Source organism: Solea senegalensis, linkage group LG16 (assembly GCF_019176455.1).
Source record: "Solea senegalensis isolate Sse05_10M linkage group LG16, IFAPA_SoseM_1, whole genome shotgun sequence".
Classification (NCBI taxonomy): Eukaryota; Metazoa; Chordata; class Actinopteri; order Pleuronectiformes; family Soleidae; genus Solea; species Solea senegalensis.
Window position 1 is genome coordinate 933,972 of NC_058036.1, and position 20,343 is coordinate 954,314.

At 38.6% G+C, this 20,343-nt stretch overlaps 2 protein-coding genes across 3 annotated transcripts in view; both read right to left on the reverse strand.

Annotated features, from left to right (window-relative positions):
• Positions 1-3,753, reverse strand: part of syt16 (synaptotagmin XVI) — a 15,315-nt gene extending 11,562 nt beyond the window's left edge. Inside the window, exon 1 of one of the 2 annotated variants that reach the window (XM_044048094.1) lies at positions 3,671-3,753. In XM_044048094.1, the coding sequence (XP_043904029.1) occupies positions 3,671-3,683 (13 nt within the window). In that variant the 5' untranslated portion in view covers positions 3,684-3,753. Of the gene's footprint in view, positions 1-680; positions 766-3,670 lie in introns of those variants that run through there. The other variant, XM_044048093.1, reaches the window with a different exon arrangement.
• A 992-nt stretch (positions 3,754-4,745) lies between these two features.
• snapc1b (small nuclear RNA activating complex, polypeptide 1b) lies at positions 4,746-10,432 on the reverse strand. The gene is made up of 10 exons (XM_044048095.1): positions 10,182-10,432; positions 8,938-9,094; positions 8,708-8,848; positions 8,276-8,380; positions 7,218-7,373; positions 6,414-6,470; positions 5,823-5,885; positions 5,564-5,702; positions 5,076-5,147; positions 4,746-4,973 (listed from the first exon to the last, which is right to left on the reverse strand). Exons 1-10 carry the CDS (start codon positions 10,310-10,312, stop codon positions 4,942-4,944), a joined length of 1,053 nt encoding a protein of 350 aa, XP_043904030.1. The 5' UTR covers positions 10,313-10,432; the 3' UTR covers positions 4,746-4,941.
• Positions 10,433-20,343: the final 9,911 nt, after the last annotated feature.

The following is a 20,343-nucleotide window of genomic DNA, read 5'->3' on the forward strand; positions in this document are numbered from 1 at the left end:
TAATGGTTAAAAGTACTACGGTGACAGTAAAAGTACTTCGGTGACATAGTAGTAAAAGTACTCAGTGACAGTAGTAGTGACAGTAGTTAAAGCTGTAGTAAAAGTAGTGACAGTAGTAAAAGTGATCAGTGACAGTAGTAAAAGTGATCAGTGACAGTAGTAAAAGTGATCAGTGACATAGTAGTAAAAGTACTCGGTGACAGTAGTAAAAGTACTCGGTGACAGTAGTAATAAAAGTCAGCGTCAGTGTGTTTCTCCTGCTGATGTTCAGGCGCCACCTGCTGGTAAAAGACTGCATTACAACTCTAAAAATTCAAATCCACAGGAAAGGAAACGACCGCAGTAAAATATTGTAACATTTTCAAATGTATTCTAAGATTTATTTCAAAAGTTATAAAGAGCCTGAAACTGTGGAGGAGGATTAGAAAATCTGATCTTTCTTTAAATCCATGAAGTTAAAGTCAGAATTCTAACTTTTTTCACAAAACTCAGACTTTTAATAACTTAGAATTCTGAGAATGAAAAATGGAGATAAATACAAAAGTGTACTGAACCACACGTGAGTATTTTTCCTCTCTTCTAATGAAACACTCTTTGACGACTCATATTTCATATACACAGCGTCACACACTCAAAGAAAAGCTTTAAATAAATCAATAAAAACAAAAGGAGAAGCTCACTGTCTGCAGCGTGTGGCTCACTGAGTGTCTCTGCTGGCTGAGTGCTGGACATGATGTCTTCACCTCGTCCTCCTCCTCTTCTGAGGACAAACCAGACTTCACTGCTGTCCTTAACTCTCGCTTTGCTTCCTCTGAATTTATCCTGAGGATATTATGATTATTAATCCCTGAGGAGTTTTCCTCCTCCTCCTCCTCCTCCTCTCCTCCTCCTCCTCCTCCCCTCCCCTGTGAGAACCTGTCACTCAGCTCTGGTTTCCTGCCTCCTGTCGGGGAGAGGCCGACACAGTTTCCTGAAACCAAACCACGGAGACACAACAACGCGGAGGAGACGACAAAACCCAGGGTGAGAAAGGCCAGGAGTTCTGACTGTGTGTGTGTGTGTGTGTGTGTGTGTGTGTGAGTGTGAGTGTGTGTGTGTGTGTGTGAGTCACAGATCCAGACTCATCAAGACCAAACCAAAGAGTCTTGGTTTCTCGCTACATTTTATGCCCATTTTTACAAATCAATGCAGTCCATAGGCAACAGAACATGTGTTCTATACAACCACAAAAAACTGAAAACTAATACAAAAATACAAAACAACACATTTTACACAAACAAAAAACTGAGACGTTAATCAATCAAAACGACACGAGTCTAAAAACGATCACAATGTGTCTAAACAAATGCACTGCCCCCTAGTGGTGGACGTATGTGTGTTTATCTCCACCCGCTGCACGGTAAATTAAGTGACGTGAAGTGTGAGTCACACTTCCTGTCAGGGTTCCATTAACACACACACACGCACACACACACACACACACACACACACACACACACACACAGAGTAAATATTCACCTCATTGAATTCAAACTGACGGAGCCACAAAAACCTGCTGTCGTGGTCAACACTAGTGTGTGTTTGTTTAGCACAAAGCCTCAAAACAAACAACTACAAACAACTGCAAACAACAAACAACTACAGTATACCTACCACACACAACCTACCTACAACTCTAACTACACAACTACCACAAAACTACGACACAAGAAACCGAAAACAAGTCCAAAAACTCAAGACTCAACGACTGAAAACAACCGCAAAGATTTTAAAACAACTTCAAAGACCTGAAAATGATCATAAAAGGATCAACAACCATGAAAAGGTGACAACAAAGACACAAAATACTACACAACTACCACAAAACTATGACACAACCTACCAAAAACAACACAACTACAACCAAAACCAAGCTACAGTACAGTCACATCTGAATAATCATGTAAATGATTTTTAGAATCAGAATAATTTTGTCTCCAGGTCTGTTTTTTTATCACAAGACATAAAATTCTAATTAAAAATGCAAAACTTTTCTGCTCCACTTTGTTTGAAGAGGAACCAGTTAATCCACTCATAATCTACTCATAATCCACCCATCATCCACTCAATCCTAACTCTTTTATTCCAGAACGATCAGCGTTCGCTCACGTTTCTTATTTAAACAACCACAAAGTTTCATACACCAGCACGGTTGGCGGCACAAGATGGCCGCCCTCGTGTCGCAAGGCCCTTGCCTAAAGTACGTTTAAAAGGCTTTTTTTAAGGTAAAAGTAAGAAAAGTAAAAAAATGTTGTCTTACAAACATATTTCTTATTCTAATAATCATTTCTGACTGGCTGCAGGGGGCGCTGTGCAAGAGACAGAGCAATTTAGATATATAATAGGATCAGTTAAGGTCAGTTAAGATAAGATTGAATGAGTTAAGGTCAGTTAAGATAAGATAGAATAAAATAAGGTCAGTTAAGATAAGATAGAATAAAATAAGGTCAGTTTAGATAAGATTGGATGAGTTAAGGTAAATTTAGATAAGATTGGATGAGTTAAGGTAAATTTAGATAAGATTGGGTGAGTTAAGGTCAGTTAAGATAAGATTGAATGAGTTGAGGTAAATTTAGATAAGATTGGGTGAGTTAAGTTTAAATATAATAAGATAAGTTAAGGTAAGTATAGATAAAATTACAAGTTAAGGTAAATTAAGATATACTAGGATAAATTGAGGTACGTTTAGATAAAATTGGATAAATTAAGGTAAATTAAGATAAGATTGGATACAAAGTTAAGACAAGAATAAGGTAAGATAGGTAGATATTAAGATAAGGTATTATAGGTTAAGTAAAGGTTTGTTTACACCAAACAGAACTGACTGATTCTCCCTGAGTCCTCAGATTACACAGATTACACAGATTACACAGGTGTGAACCCAATCAGGACTGATCAATAACACCTGCACACAGGAAGCAGGAAGCAGGGAAGTCTCAGGTCACATGGTCACAGAAAAGTGGAGATAAATGTTAGAATGAATCCATGAATGAATGAATGAATCCATGAATTGTGTGTGTGTCCATCACTCTGAGGTCAAATAGAACAACAACAACAAGAAAGAAAGAAATCCATTGTTGATCGTTGACGTGTGGTTACAAACACAGTCAATATAATCATTATTCTTATTCTTATTATTCATGTTGCTGACAATGACAGGGTGAGATGATGCGGCCACAGACAGTGGAGGGAAATGATTGAATGAATCCACAGATGAATCCATGAACGTCCATGTTTGTTGTCTTTTTGGTGCAGGAGACGTAAAAATAGACTTCCATGATGAAGCAGCTGTGTCTCACTCTGTGTCTCACTCTGTGTCTCACTCTGTGTCTCACTCTGTGTCTCACTCTGTGTCTCACTCTGCAGATTCACTGCAGTTCTTTATCACCACCATCATCATCATCATCATCACCACCATCACCACCATCATCATCATCATCGTCAGCGTTAATAAAAGACCTTAAAATCCACACACCAGTGTTTGTGTGAGATCAAGTGGCCTCCTCATCCTACAGCAGGAGAAAACAGGAGGAGGCTGAACACCTCCTCCTCCTCCTCAGTCAGAGAGAGAAGAAGAAGAAGAAGGAGCAGCAGTGAGAGGAAGAGGAGGAGGAGGAGGAGATGTACTTACTGTCCGTGGCCATGGCTGCGGCTCTGTCTCTTCACTCTGACCGGAGGCAGCGCGTCTGTGACGGCGGAGCAGAGGCAGCAGCGTCCGCCGCTTCTCCTCCTCTTCTTCCTCTTCTTCTTCCTCCTCTGCAGCCACTAAGCGCAGCACAGCCGTGATGCCTTCGCGTACCGTCGGAAATATCCACGCTCTCATATTTTTATATTTAAACTAAATAAATAGATACAGATAAATGATATTAGTCAGTGACGCTGTAGCAGATAATGACCGTAATAACTGTCAATCACAGTAATGTTTGTTTTGTGTCTTACTTTGTTGTTACCGTCTTTACGGCTGCGACACATTCAACGTCCACCTGTTAAAGGAGCAATAAAAACTACCTTACCTTATCTTAACTCATTTTAACTCATCTAACGTTTTCTTGTATAAACTTCTGATCTGAAATTACCTTAACTTATCCAATCTTAGTCTTAACTTTGTATCCTAGTTTATCTTACCATAACTTCTCCAATCTTACCTAAACTTACCGTATCCTCTTATTTAAATTCCTTTCTTACCTTAACTAAGCCCTGTTATCTACACTTACCTTTACGTATCCTATAATACCTCGTCTTAATGACGTATCCTAGCTTATTGAAACTTAACTTATCCTATCTTATTTCACCTCATCTAAATGTATTTTGTCTAAACTTCCTAATCTATCTTAATCTAAATTTACCTTATTTTAACATCTACTTTATTTTCTCTTTAAGTGATCTCATCTTCCTTTATCTTAACTTAATGGACCTCATCTCATAATAAATTAACTCATTATTTGATCTGAATTTAATTTATCTTGTTTTTTTTTTTATCATATCTTAAATTGAATCTCATCTTATTTGAATTGAACTCGACTGAACTTAAAAACACTTTGAGAACTTTGGTCTCTACGTTGTTGTTATTGTTGTTTCCATCTTTTCTTCCATTGATGAAAATCCATTAAAACAGCAGATTTAAATCATTCTCTGACCTCAGACGATCTTTTTTTTCATATAAAACGGTGACATTTTTTATAAAATATCTGAACAGATGACGACGATGACGTTACACAGCGTTGTCTTTACACAAACTGTCATAAATTAAAACATTTTTACAGGTAAAAACTTTCTTTTTTTCTTCAGTTTCTTCAGTTTCACACATAGAATAAAATAATAGAAATAGAATAAAACATGTGAGTGTTTTCTCTGATCAGCAGCTCCGGTCCAGACTGAAGGTTTTCTGTGTCGGCGTCAATTCTACTTGGAATTTTCCCGCAAACTTTTTATTTCTGAACAAAGGAAAAGGAGGGAAAAAAAAAAGAAAAGATAAGTAAACGAGTGAGCAGTCGACGTGTTTTTAAGCTGCAAACTAACAAAGATGAAGCGTTCACCTGCACGATCCAACTCCAGACTCGTGAGACGACTGACATTTGTGGTCCCTGTGGCATCTTTCCACACTTTACCTGACAGGAGGAGAGACAGACACACAGACACACAGAGACACAGAGACACACAGAGAGAGAGACAGTTACGGACAGTGAACGCAACATTCAAGAGAATCCTTCCAATAAATATTGATTCAACTAATAAAATCTACACTTACAATATCTTAAGAACATGTTCATGTCTTTATCTCACTCACTTTGGCTTTTGGAAATCTTGGTTCAGATTGACCTCAGTGACACAAAGTGACCACACGAGGCAGCAGTAGACTAACAGTAGACCAGCAGCGCCTGTGTCCCCCTGAGCTAAAATCACTGATTGTCTCACAGTGTCTCACAGTGAGATAAAGACGTGATCATGTGATTTAAACTGACGTAGATTTTATTATGGGCGTCTTTTGTGACGTTTTTTTCCTCCTGTGTGAAGAGCTTCTCACTTATTATGTGGACGTTGTCTTTGGTTCTGGCTTTGAGCGACGGTCTGTTAATCCTGGTATAGACCGGTTTAAAGGAGGGTCCGGCCTCGCTGCTGCTGAAATTCACCTCCACCTGCCGATGGCGACGCGACTTGGACGCCTGAGAACACAAAAAAAAAACATTTACTCTTAATATTTAGCATAAAACATCATTTATTTTTATTTTTTTATTGTTTTAAAAACTTAAATATCTCACAAAAGAAGAGATAATAACACAAACCTCTGCTGCCTCTCCATAAGCCTTTGATTTGATGGAAGCGATGAGCCGGGCTCTTTTGGAGCTCTGTGGACACAAAACAGACGGTCGTCAGCAAACAGCGCCACTTGCTGGACACCATCGGCAGTACCAGTGGATAAAAAGCAGCTGATGTCATCATTTTTAAATATTCATGATGAAAAGTGAGCGTGTGATCAGACAGAATAACAAAACGAGTGCAAACAGAAATTGAAATTTGTTCTCAGACCTTGTTTGAAGAGTTAAACGCTGAAACTCAAGACCTCGGGGGTTTGTGAGACATTACTTTGATCTCTTTTACATGGTTTATTTCTATTCATGTTCAATATGAGGTGACAGAGGTGATTTGACATCATCCCAGTGTCAAAAAGCCAACTTTCTGTAAAGATGTAAGGTTATTTTTTCATTTTATTTCATCTAGCAGGTTTTTTCTCTCTCAACTTAAAATACCCTGGAATGCAGATCCTGAATGTTAACTGGAAACACGTCACAGATGGAAGAGTATAGAATTATGGTTCATTAAAACAGAGCAGGAGAGTCGAGTGAATTTTACTGTCATGTCCATGAAATATTTACCTCCTGTCCGGACGACGTTCCCTCGCCACTGTCTTTGGCCTCAGCTGTCCTCGTGTCCTGACGACACAAAAACATCACAAAAGGAAACAATTATCAACAACAATTATATAATAACAATTAATTAAAAGTAGAAACATTTAAGAAGAAAAAGGAGTCGACGACATCTACGTCACACGTTCACGTCTTTATCTCACGGTGAGACAGACTTTTCCAACAGGAAACTCAAGTCTGTAAACCACTCACTCTCACACACCAAAGCCCACAGAGAAAATCAATCAATTTTAGCTGCTGGTCTACTGCTGCCTCGTGTGGCCACTTTGTGTACTGACGTAACTCTGAATGCAGGATTTTAAATGGCGAATTGACAAAATAAGACATTTGAACTTAGTGATGGAGGCAGCAGTGGATCAACAACTCCTGCGTGCTGTGATGTTAAAATCACTGCTTTTTTCTGTGGGCTTTGGTGTGGGAGAGTGAGTGGTTTACAAACTTCAGTTGATTTGATTCCAGCCTGATTTATACTCACAAAAATAAACTATTACCAGTCTTTTTGATTGGTGCAACATAAAGCCAACAATAATCTACTCTGGTTATAACCAAGAGTCAAACTCCAGATTTAAATGCAAAATGTAAAATGTTATATTATTTATGGTTTTTGATTCACTTGAAGTTTGGTGTCATTTTTGAGTTTTGGGAAAACACTGACAGATATTTAAAGTCCAAACAAGGAATGAATTTAACGACAGATGAATCCATGATGAAAACAACTGTTGTTGGTGAACAGAGCCACAGAAGATGTCTCACCTTCCTCTGCCGCCACTTGTAGAAATCCTTCACGGTGCTGAGCAGCTGTGGAACCATGTCTCTGTGGATCAGGTCCACGGAAGAATCCGTCTGTTGTGGCGGCGGAAACACCGACGACTTCAGCTCCGTGTACATGGTGTGAACGTTGGACAGTTCCTGCAGAAGAAGTGAAGAGCTCAAAATATCTGATATGGGTCACTCTGCCAAATTTATATGACTAAAAAAGTCACTCCGTTTTCTGATTTTTCAGCTTCTTAAATGTGAATATTTTCTAGTTTCTGTCATTTTTCTGCTTCTTAAATGTGAATATTTTCTAGTTTCTGTCATTTTTCAGCTTCTTAAATGTGAATATTTTCTAGTTTCTGTCATTTTTCAGCTTCTTAAAAGTAAACATTTTTTAGTTTCTGTCATTTTTCAGCTTCTTAAATGTGAATACTTTCCAGTTTCTGTCATTTTTCAGCTTCTTAAATGTGAATATTTTTCTAGTTTCTGTCATTTTCAGCTAAATGTAGATATTTTTCTAGTTTAATCATTTTCAGCTTCTTAAATGTGAATATTTTCTAGTTTCTGTCATTTTTCAGCTTCTTAGAAATGTGCAGAATTTTTTTCTAGTTTCTGTCATTTTCTGCTTCTTAGAATGTAGATATTTTCTAGTTTCTGTCATTTTTCAGCTTCTTAAATGTGAATATTTTCTAGTTTCTGTCATTTTTCAGCTTCTTAAATGTGAATATTTTCTAGTTTCTGTCATTTTTCAGCTTCTTAAATGTGAATATTTTCTAGTTTCTGTCATTTTTCAGCTTCTTAAATGTGAATATTTTCTAGTTTCTGTCATTTTTCAGCTTCTTAAATGTGAATATTTTCTAGTTTCTGTCATTTTTTTTGGTAGAGGAGGAGTTATGAAAGAGTTTTCACTCCTTGCTCCATAATCCTTTAACTTTTCACATGTTTTTAGTCACTATTTTCCAACATATATAGAAAGTGTCAACAGAAGAAACTCAAACTGTATTTGCTTTAGAGGAACGTTCATGCTCTTCTTCTTTTCTCTCTCTCTCTCTCACCTCCAGCAGCTCGGTGTTGATAATTTCCGGCAGATGCGACGATCGATCCATGAAATTCTCACAAAAGGTCGACTTCACCACATTCCTGCGCTTCTGGTAGTCAAGCTGTGAGGAGAGAAGAAGGAGGAGACAGGGAGAAAAGACACGTCAGAGAGTGTGAAGAGGAGGACTTTTTTATTACACAGTCACATCCGGCACGGCTCGTATCCTGCTCTGACGAGGTTATAGCGAGCTGAGCCGATACTATAACAGTCATGAGCACGACGTCCAACACAAGCATCAAAGCCAACGATGTCAAACTGTAGATCAGTTAAAAAGACTTAAAAATCCTAATTCAATCCTAATCCAAAATCTACTTAAAACCCCAAACTCTACTGCTTTCCAATCACTAGGAGGAGCTACAGTAATGGAAAGTAAAGTGTGTCAGCTCACCAGCGTGGGCATGGCAGTGAAGTGGAACGCCTTCAGGAACATCAGCCGTCGCAGGATGTAGACGGCGTCCACGTGCTGAGCGTCCACGGCGTCTTTCTCAAACTTCTTCACTACGTCCCAGTCCTTCAGCGCGACACGGATCTGTAGCCGTGGAGACAAAGGTCACTTTACTCGGCATACGACGGACAAACCAAACAGTGTGCAGTGGATTTCTGCTGTGACCTGCTGACCTGCTTGCGGCGTGCGTTGGTCTGACACTGGTACAGACTGTACAGCAGGTAAAGACCTCCCACTCTGATCTGGAAGCTGAACGGCGGCAGGAAGTAGCCATAGGCCGTGTCCAGAATCAAACGAACAAACGCTCGGCCCTCGCGCTTCACTGCGCCGCTGAAACATGAGAGAGACAAAACATGTTATTCACACACATACTCTTACAGTTTAACGAGCAAAAACTGATTCTCATAACACATCTATTATGTTAAACTGTTTAAAAATATTATTTATTTATAACTATGAAAGACATTCAAGCCAATATACTGGAATTACTGAATAGTAACAAAGCACAAATGCAATTTTTATTAAATGTATTTTATTATTAAGGTTTTTTTAAAGTTAAACAGTTCCAACTGTGTTTTTATATCTTATATAATGTGTAATTTCTATAAATTTCACTGGATTTTTGACCATACCTTTCAAACGCTCCATGACATACACATTTATTTATTGTATTATTTACATGTGTACATATGACTATGACACGTCTGGTTCTCCATAATGAAAACAAGTGAGATTCTTTGTGAGAAACACAAAGTTCCAGCTCAGGTTTTTCCATTATTGTAAACCACATGTGTCAAACTGGTGGCCCAGGGGCCACATGTGGCCCTACAATCAATTGCATGTGGCCCTCCAACCACCGTGCGAGGGATGGAGTAGAGACAGAATATAAGACTAAATGTATTTGCCAGCAATATGTTTTATTATAATGATAATAATAATAAGACATTCGGTTGTAATCATTGTTTTATTAAATGTATTACACTCAACATGGAATAACATATTTAAGCTGTTTTAATCACAATTATCCTTGTCATTATTTGCTAAATGTTGTATTTAATTCTCTGTTTTTGTGCATCATAAATATGTTTTTATTGTGAATCATTTTATATCAAAACAGGCCATTTTACTTTACAATTGTGTCTCATGTCATAATGAATATCTTATATTGACCACCAGCTACTAAACTGGTGTCCCTCTATGTCGGCCCCCGCTTGACCAGACTCGATGCTCATTGGCCCCCAGGTCATTTGAGTTTGACACCCCTGTAAATGTAAACTCTTTGCTGTGTTTTTTCCCCGCTGCAAATCATGAAATGTACCTTTATTTTACTGGGGAATGTTACTTTTAACATTCCAGCGTCGACAGAACAAATAAACACAACACGGATGAAAACGACAGAGAAAAAAAAAGAACTTACTAGAAAATGTGTGAGAAGTTCATTTCCCTCCAAATTGTGGCAAAAACCTGGAAACGAACAGAATCTTTTTCTTGGAAGCGGCCGAGAATCTGCTCACAGTCCGCCTTCACCTGTTCCCTGTAATTCTCCATGTTTTTAAAATGTTTTTTTTACACAAATACACGATAAAAACTAACACCCTTCAAATCCACCAGCGTCGTCTTCACTGTTTCCATAGTTTCGACGAGAAAACGCTGCTCAACAACAACAACTACTACTACTTCCGGCGAGGAATTAGTGCGTCACAGCTTTTCATGATACCTTCACGGCCCGTCGATATTTTTTAAATCCCTTCGAATACCGCCTACTTAATGTTTATGAACACAAAAACTCAAAAGAAGTCAAGAAAACAGATTGAGATGATGTGTTATAAGATTTTTAATCGAGACTCGTGGATTTAAGATTCTCCAGATTCAGAATTATATTTGTCTTTTGGCTGTGCATGTTTTACCACTTGCCCAATGTAACCGGTGATGACATGTGTAGCCGCATGTCGTCATTCAATCGCTGGCTGTCGAGGTGGTGTCCAGAAAACAACCTTCTGGGGGAAACCTGGTCTCATGAGGAGAGACGGCGTCCATCCCACTTTGGATGGAGCAGCTCTCTTATCTAGCAGCTTAGGGCGTTTTATTAGAAACCCATGACAATCCAGAGTTGAGACCAGCACACAGAGTTGCAGTCTTTCATGCTTCTCTGTGCTTCTTTTATTAAAAACCCCATAGAGACTGTGTCTGTCCCTCGACCTACTGAAGTAAAAACTCAAGTAAATAAAGTAAATAAACCAATAACAAACAGAAGAGGAGTTAGACATTCTAACTTAATAAAGATTAATACCAACAATAAAATAGAGTCAAATAATACCACTTTCAAATGTGGACTATTAAATATAAGGTCTGTTTTAATAAATGATCTTATCTCCGACAATTGTATTGATTTATTCTGTGTAACTGAAACTTGGTTACATGAAGACGATTACGTCAGTCTAAATGAATCAACTCCACCCACTCATGCTAATACCCATATTCCTAGAAGCTCAGGCCGAGGAGGAGGAGTAGCAGCCATTTTTAATACTAGATTATTAATCAATCCCAAGCCCAAACCAGGATATTCATCGTTCGAAAGCCTTATTCTTAATCTATCTCATCCTAGTTGTAAATCACAGAAACCAATTATAATAGTCACAGTTTATCGTCCACCTGCACCTTATTCAGAGTTTCTATCAGAGTTCTCTGAGTTCTTATCTGAGTTGGTGCTTAAAACAGATCAAATCATAATTGAAGGGGATTTCAACATCCATGTAGATGTTGACCGTGATAGTCTTAGCTGCGCATTTAACTCGCTGTTGGAATCAATAGGTTTTATTCAACACGTTAATAAACCAACTCATTGCCTTAATCACACCCTCGACCTTGTTTTAACTTATGGTATTGATATTGATAATTTAAACATAGTTCCTCAAAACCCTCTCCTTACTGATCATTATTTACTCACATTTAATTGTTCAATAATGAACTACAATAACATAAATAATACTGTCTGATAATAATATGAATACATTCAAAGAGACAGTGCAACCTTTATTTAACTCGGTGCCATATGTCAGTACATCTGAAGGTACCTTTTGTGATTTTACCCCCGCCCTCATAGATAACCTTGTTGATAGTACAGCAGCCTCACTGCGTACTACATTAGATCGTGTTGCCCCTCTGAAAAAGAAAGTGGTGAATCAGATGAGACGAGCACCATGGTTTAACTCCAATACTCGTGCTCTTAAACAGACGTTACGTAGATTAGAAAGAAAATGGCGTTCCAGTAACCTAGAGGAACTTCATATAGCCTGGAAAGATGGTTTTGTAGCTTACAAAAAAGCCCTACACAAAGCTAGAGTTGCCTATTATTCTTCTCTAGTTGAAGAAAATAAGAATAATCATAGATTTCTTTTCAGCACTGTAGCCAGGCTGACACAGAGCCACAGCTCCACTGAACCATCTATTCCTTTAACACTGAGCAGTGATGACTTTATCAACGTCTTTGTGAATAAAATAACATCAATTAGAGAAAAAAAATGGATCATCTCCTCCCTCATATTGGGACTGACTCACCTTCTAGCACAAGAGCTTTAGAAGCACCAGGTGCACAGTTAGACAGTTTCTCCCCTATAGATCTCCCTGAGTTAACATCATTAGTTTCATCATCTAAGTCATCAACCTGTCAGTTAGATCCTATCTCCACCAAACTGTTTAAAGATGCGTTTCTTTTAATTAACAACTCTATATTAACTCAAACTAGATTTCCGCAATTCCGTGCCGAAATTTCAAGTGTGCCTGCAGTTCTTGTGGCATGTGTTGTCGCGTGCAGGACTTGTGCTGGTAAAGGATTGAGTGGTATTTTGGTGGAATCACCCTTTAAAACACCAAGTTTTAAAGGAGATAACAAGACTGATCAGAGAGGACTCAGACGCAGAGGCCTTTTAATTGTCTTTATTGGCACTCGTAAACAATTCTCAAGGCAGGTCCTCTTTACTGAGGAAAAACAAAAGCGTGGCTATGAAAACCTATAACAAATGGCGAGCGCAACGCTCTACAAGAGAAACGTTGCGGAACTATAAACGCGGAACAAAAAAAAATCACTCCGAAGAGGAAACAAACTCAGACGAAGGTTATCATGTAAAACTTAAACAGGAAACTCTCCAAACAGAGGAAAACACGGCTCTAAACACTTCAAAACGAAAGCTAACTCAAAAGCGCAATCCTAATGATTTGCGATCTTTAACTAACTAAGAATGAGATCAAAAACAAAACGCAATCTAAATGATTGGATCTAACTAATAAAAGGTAAGTCACAAACCTAGTGATTGGAGTTCCTAAAAGGCTGTGAAAATGAACAAACAAAAAATAAATCTTAACTACGGTATCAGCTAACAGGCTACGCTAAGAAAACTTACAAAAAGAAACGTCACTCACAAAGAGGATCAAAAACCTGAGGATTCTGTGGCTGTGACGAGGAGCTCGGGTGATCAGGCATGGACGAAAACACAGTGGCACTGACACAGGGGAACAGGGAGTTTTTAAAGTCCACATGGCTTAATTGTCAGCAGGTGTGTGTAATCAGGGCCGGCAGAGGAGGGGGCGGGGCAAACTGCCGGAGTGACAGCAGAGAGGGAGAGAGAGAGATTCACAATCCCCTCTGTTTCCCATTCTCACAGAGAAAACAGCATGTTTTAAAGTTGTCATATCTCAAGAACGGTTGAAGATAGAGATAAAATCTTTGGTTTGTGAGCGCCAGGAGGCTTTCGGCAACTCCCACATTTAAATTTGTGACAAACGGGCGTGAATTGACAGAGAAATCACAGTTTTAAAATCACCCTCGGGTTGGTTTTTCCACAACTCAAAAGCAGACATTTTAACATTGAGTTGTATGGAGAGTGTGACCGGAGTTGTCCGCGCTTTGAGGTGATTTTAAGAAAAACTACAAGTCATATGAACATGAAAACACACACAGGGAAAAGGCAGTTGCCAATCAATGATGTGAATATCTGCGCATTAATGGCCTGTATGAAGATTTTCAGTCAGGTTTTAGATTAAACCATAGCACAGAAACAGCACTAGTTAAAGTTAGTAACTCAGATAATGGTCTAGTTTCTTTACTTGTCCTGTTAGATCTTAGTGCTGCATTTGACACCATTGATCATGATATTCTACTGCAGAGATTGGAGCAGACTCTTGGTATCACAGGTGCTGCCCTCTGCTGGTTTAAATCATACTTATCTGATAGATTCCAGTTTGTTCACGTTAATGATAAAGCCTCACTACAAACACAAGTTAATTGTGGAGTTCCACAAGGCTCAGTGCTTGGGCCTATACTTTTTACCTTATATATGCTTCCTCTAGGGAACATTATTAGGAAGCATAACATACACTTTCATTGTTATGCAGATGACACACAGCTATATTTATCAATGAGGTCAGATGAAATAAATCAGGTTGTTCAACTCCAGGAATGTCTCAGAGACATTAAGTCCTGGATGACCTGTAACTTTCTACTTTTAAACTTTTATACTCGGCCCTAAACACCTCAGAGAAAAACTTTCTGATCACATTGTCACTTTAGATGACATCACCCTGGCTTCCAGTTCCACTGTGAGGAACCTTGGAGTTACTTTTGACCAGGAAATGTCATTTGATTCACACATAAAACTCATTTCCAGAACAGCCTTCTTCCACCTGCGGAACATTATGAAAATTAGAAACATTTTGTCTTTACAGGATGCTGAAAAACTAGTTTATGCTTTTGTTAAATCTAGATTAGATTACTGTAACTCCTTATTATCAGGATGTTCTAACAAGTCTGTTAGAATCCTTCAGTTCATTCAAAATGCTGCAGCACGAGTTCTGACAGGAACTAGAAAGAGAGACCACATAACTCCAGTGTTAGCTTCTCTACACTGGCTCCACCCACAGTTTAGAATTCAATTTAAAATCCTCCTCCTCACGTACAAAACACTTAATGGTCACGCCCCTTCATACCTGAAAGACCTAGTCTTACCCTATCACCCTAATAGACCACTTAGGTCACAAAATACAGGTTTACTTGTGGTTCCCAGAGTCTGTAAGAGTAGAATGGGAGGCAGAGCCTTTAGTTACCAGGCTCCTCCTCTCCTGTGGAACCAGCTTCCAATGATAGTTCAGGAGGCGGAGCCTCTCTCTGTATTTAAAGTTAAACTTAAAACTTTCCTTTTTGATAAAGCTTATAGTTAGAGCTGGTTCAGGGAAACCTAAACCATCTCTTAGTTATGCTGCTATAGAACTAAACTGCTGGGGGATTTTCCTGTGGTACACGCACATTCACTCTCTCACACTCAGGATATGATTATGACTTTTTATATGTCATTAACCTTGTCTCTTTCTCTCCCTAGTTTGTGTCTTTCCTTCCTTCCCTCTCTCTCTCTCTGTATTCTCATCATGCAGGTTGCAGGATCAAGATCCAGTTTCCGAGGCTACGCTCATCGTCACCATTATTATTATTTTGTAATTAAAAAGTCGATATCAGTAACTGTATAAACTTGTAACCTGATACAGTTGTTGTGTATCTGCTGCTGGTCTCCCTCTCTCTCTTCTGTCTCTCCCTCATCTCCCTCTTGTCCTTTCTCTCCCCCTATTTTCTGTCCCCCACCTCTCCACTGTCCCCCATTTTCCTTTCACCCCAACCGGTCGAGGCAGATGACCGCACATCTCTGAGCCTGGTTCTGTCAGAGAGGGAGTTTTTTCTCTCCACTGATGCCTAGTGTTTGCTCATTGTGTGAACTGTTGTGTTTCTCTGCTCTCTTTGATGTTGTCTGTGTACAGACTTGAGATCATGTATGTTATGATTTGGCGCTATACAAATAAAATTGAATTGAATTGAATTGAATTGAATTGTATTTTTAACAAAGTTACTGGAACATAGGTAACAGGAAATGAAGTGAACTTCATCTGTGTGGCTGCAGTTCTCCTCATGAGCCTCTGGGTGTCACTGTAGCTCCACCCATCGACAACACTGGATCTCCTCCAGAGTTATGACAGAAATCCAGCGACACTTGTCAGCTCAGACGAGAGTTCACAGGAAACAGACAGAGCTGATGACAAATTTGGCATGATAATAATAATAATAGTAACAATGACAATAATAATAATAACAATAATATTGATATTTTAAAAAAGTAAATGAATATAGATACAAATAGGATATATAGTCACAGGATTTCTTTATCATTAATAAAACATCAAGATGACAAAAGCACATTTTTGAGTTACATAAATAGAAAAATAGAAAATAGTATAGTTGAGGTTTACAATAACATAGAATAAAACTGCTGACAAATGATAGTTCTATCTAATCACGTTAAGATTTTCGGAAAATGTATCTATATTTTTTTAGTTTTACATAATAAAAACTTGTTTATTTCATAAATAAAACAAAATGAATTTACAGCTGCACAGATTCACCCTGAGACTGAGAGTCGTCTGTGTTTGCGTCGACTCAAAGTGTCAGTGCGACATAAATGCGACAAAAAGAGTTCCATTCAGACTAAAGAAGCGCAGACTCCCCGTGGACACATGAGACGACTGACGTCTCATGTGTCCACGGGGACATTAACGTCACGGACGCCGTGGCTCCAAAATACTTGTCGAGATTCTTGTGATGTTTTGACGTCTGGTGCATGTTGGGAATCGGAGAGTTTTTCATCTGAAATACTTTGTTTCATCATCCGTCCGTCACGGCCGCTGATGAAAGGGCCGCTCGTTACGTCCCCCGGTGGACGGATCTAAATTCCACATCAGACCTCAGTGAGACGGACAGCCAGAGGTTATTAGAAGGTGCTTCAGGTTCTCTCGCACACACACACACACACACGCACGCACGCACGCACACACACACACACACACACACACAGAAAAGAGAGCTGCCTGTGATCTATGATTCATGTGCGCTCATTTAAAATAGTGTGAAATATTTAAAGTTCGGCCTCAGAGGGTCGGACTGACTGACCTCCTCGCTCTTATTAAAGCATGAAGGAGGAGGAGGAGGACGAAGAGGAGGAGAAGATGATTCACTGAGGAGAGGAAAGTTGTGACAAACATAACAAAAGTGTGAGGAAAGAACAAAGTCATGCACAGATATGAATATGTGAGATCCGCCGCTACGCTGACGACTCTCCGCTTCACGTCGCCGCTTCGCTTCGTCCACATTTTTCCAAACTTTTCTCCTTTTTCTGACGTCTAATCATCAAAACTATGTTTCATACCAACATATAATATGGTGATAATAATGACGATAAAAATAATAATAATACTGCTGTTATGTGGAGTTTTTCCAATATTGAAAGAATTGGAACATTTATCATTAAATTCATGAAAAATAGATCATTGCAATTCATGCTAAATGAATTCAGAGACTACGCAACATGTTTTTAACTGTTATTATTATTATTATTATTGTTAGGGCCCGATTGGACCTATTGTAATTGTAGGAATTAGTATTTTAATTAACTTGAGCCCTCAACGTGCGAGAAAACAGATGGAAATTGGCACGCAAACTAGAACTGGCGAAAAATTCAATAAATTAATGGAATAAAAAAACTGCAAAAAAGCGAAATGGCTCACTAGCGCCCCCTCAGGTCAAAAGCCTGATGAATTATTCCAGCAAAAGAATAATTTCTGAGGCTCTAAACCGAGATTATCATAGTTAACGAAAACGAACGAAATAACAAAAACTAAAATTGAAGTGAAATAAAAATAAAAACTTTATTTATTTATGTTATTATGTTTGTATGAGGCACATTTTCTTGTATAAGGTGATATTTGATTCAGATATGTTTGTTCATGTGTCATAAACATTTAAACTAATAAAAACTAAACTAAAACTAAGCATTTACAAAATTAAAAACTAATAAAAACTAGCAAACCCGCTTTAAAAACAAATTAAAATTTATTTTAAAAACAAAAACTAATGAAAAATCCAAAACTCGTATAACCTTGGTCACAAGTGGGCGGGGTCAAACACAGACGAACAATAGTTCCATCATTGTTTCACGTACATGAAACTCGGTGCGCACGTTTATCAGGTTTTACGACAACACCGACAACAGGAAGGCAGCCATTTTTGGAGGTCGATTTGGCAACAGGTGACATTTTTATGAACTCCAAGAGCGATGACGCTGCGATCATCGTCACATTTGGTAAGGTCAGTCCGGACGAGATAACGGCTCAGAGTTACCAAAACTGTCACTGCATGTCACACGATGCGGGCGCTAGGGGGCGCCAAATTGATGGCTGCTACCGAGGACTCACCAAAAAAACCACTAGTGGTAAAAGGTCAGATCACAACCAAACTCACGACGACTGATAATAAGAGTTGGTCGGAGCCTTTGATGAAATCCTTTTTTTTTTTACAAAGTCTATAAACATGAGATTTTGTTTTCTTTCAAACAATATGAAATTTAAAAAAGTTACTAACACCCAGGCCTCCAAATTTACACACATAAAATGTGGTGAAGAGTAAGCTAACAGGGTTCAGTAAATGGGCCAAGTTAAAGACCGCAGCGCCCTCTACGTGTATGAAAGTCGGCGCACACACCCGTCTATTGGACCCACGACCTAAACCCAACAAGAAGTTATCCAAAGTTTCCATTTTTGTATATTTTACACGTGTTGTACTTTTGCTAGCTCCTCCCACACGGTTAAGTTGATTAACTTTAAATGTGTTGTTTATCATCTCAAGCCATTCGGGATGACCAGTTGCAAAAATGTTGCCAGAGACTTTTACCGAATTTTCTCCTCCTTCTGTAGGGGGGCGGGGCAAGGCGGGGCGGGATGAAGAAAAATAAAAAGATGCAATCTGGTAACAAATTCAAGAGAACATTTTATTATGAATATGGCACCTGTACGATGGTGAAACATGAGTTACACAAAGACTAACCGTGAGTGTGACAAGGAAACGGAAACAACTGCTAAATGAAGTATGTACATTTTCGGATTTGCAGCATTATTCATGGTAAATTAACTCAAGAAGATGTTTTTCCAAAATAACAACAATAATAATAATAATAATAATAATTATAAAAATCAACAATAATAAAAATAATTAAAAACAAAATAAGCAGGCACTCGAAGTTAGCAACAGTTAGTCATGTGTTTTCCTCTGCGAAGAAAATCAAACAATAAAACGAAACAAAAAAAAAACACAAAGAAATGTACCATAGTTTTCTCTTTTTTAATATTTTAATTTGTTTGTATTTAGAGTTTTATAACACTGTTAACATTGATAATAAGAGATTCCCTCTCTCCCGTATTTCAGCCACTTGGCGCCAAGTTCCTCATAAAAGAATCTGTATAATTGTACAAGAAATAGTTAAAAACACAGACACAGGTAAATTCTTCACAGGTAAATGAAGTCATTTTTAAACACAGCAGCTGTGATTTAAGCGTTCTCACTTTTTAAAATCACCAGCAAACTTTTTATCATTTTTCGACATAAAACACAGAAAAAACATTGAAACAGCTGTGAGCGGCTGTTTAGCGTTCGTCGTTACATGTGGGTGTATTTCCTGGTTTCGTCTGAGTGATGATGCCCCGCCCCCTTCCAGAAAAAAAAAAGCTCCCCCAAATGGGCTTCTTTCAGGTCATCGTTTGTGCCCCGCCCCTTTATACCCCTCCCCGCCCTCCCCTCCCCGACCTTTTCACGCAAAAACCACCGTCACATAAAAGTAGAAAATGCTAAAATCCAGCGGAGCGCGGAAACAAAAGCGCTCCTGAAATGACTAATTTAACATTCGACGCGGCTTTGATCACATTCTCGTTTGCGAACGTAAAAAATAAATACTTTTTTTTTTTGTTTTTCCACAGAAAGCACAGACGCCACAGATTGTTTTTCCTGATGTGAAGGGGGAGGAGCCTCCGCCCGCACGGGCTCGACGGACAGAAACAAAACAAACAAACAAACAAACGTGAAAGGAACAGAAAAACGAGGGCTCTATCACGTGAAACGCATCGGACGAACTTACTAAACATGCAATTCGGTTTCTCCAAAACACCTATAAAAATAGATTTATAGTGCGAAATATTTTTTTCTTCTTTTAATTTCTTTACAAATCTTTAAAATCGTTTCATTATTATTATTATTATTATTATTTGTCCTGAAATTCTACTGTGAATCTTTTTCTTTTCCGCAGAAAGTCAACAAGTTTTCGCTGGGAACCAATGAAATACACCCAATGCACACAGGAAGCCCCAAGGGATTCTGGGAAATGTTTCGCAGCTGAGGCATTTTACGGTTGTTTGTGGGGTTTTTCAGGACTACGTCTAAAATGCTACTTAGGACTTTTCCGTCGTCTCGTAAAATTAATTTCTACGTAGAGTAAAATATTTTCTTGTTCTTTAGTTCTTTGACGCTTTTGTTGCGCGAGAGCTGGAAACTGCGATTTCCCAGAATTCCTTAGTGGCAGAACAAAAAAAAAACATGGCTCCATAAACCTTGAGCTAGTTTGAGAAAGAGTCTTTTAGTCTCTGAGATAAAGAGGTTTTGTATAAGACTACACAACAGCAAAAAGCAACAGCAGAGGGCGATAGAGAGACAGAGGGAGAAA

What these genes read in the sequence shown, in the direction of transcription:
- snapc1b (XM_044048095.1), bottom strand. Translation starts at nt 10,312, where the DNA reads ATGGAGAATTACAGGGAACAGGTGAAGGCGGACTGTGAGCAGATTCTC. An exon ending in CCAACGCACGCCGCAAGCAG is followed by an intron (nt 8,849 to 8,937) that starts GTCAGCAGGTCA and finishes CCACGGCTACAG; the next exon opens with ATCCGTGTCGCGCTGAAGGA. An exon ending in ACAAGTGGCGGCAGAGGAAG is followed by an intron (nt 6,471 to 7,217) that starts GTGAGACATCTT and finishes TTGTGTCGTCAG; the next exon opens with GACACGAGGACAGCTGAGGC.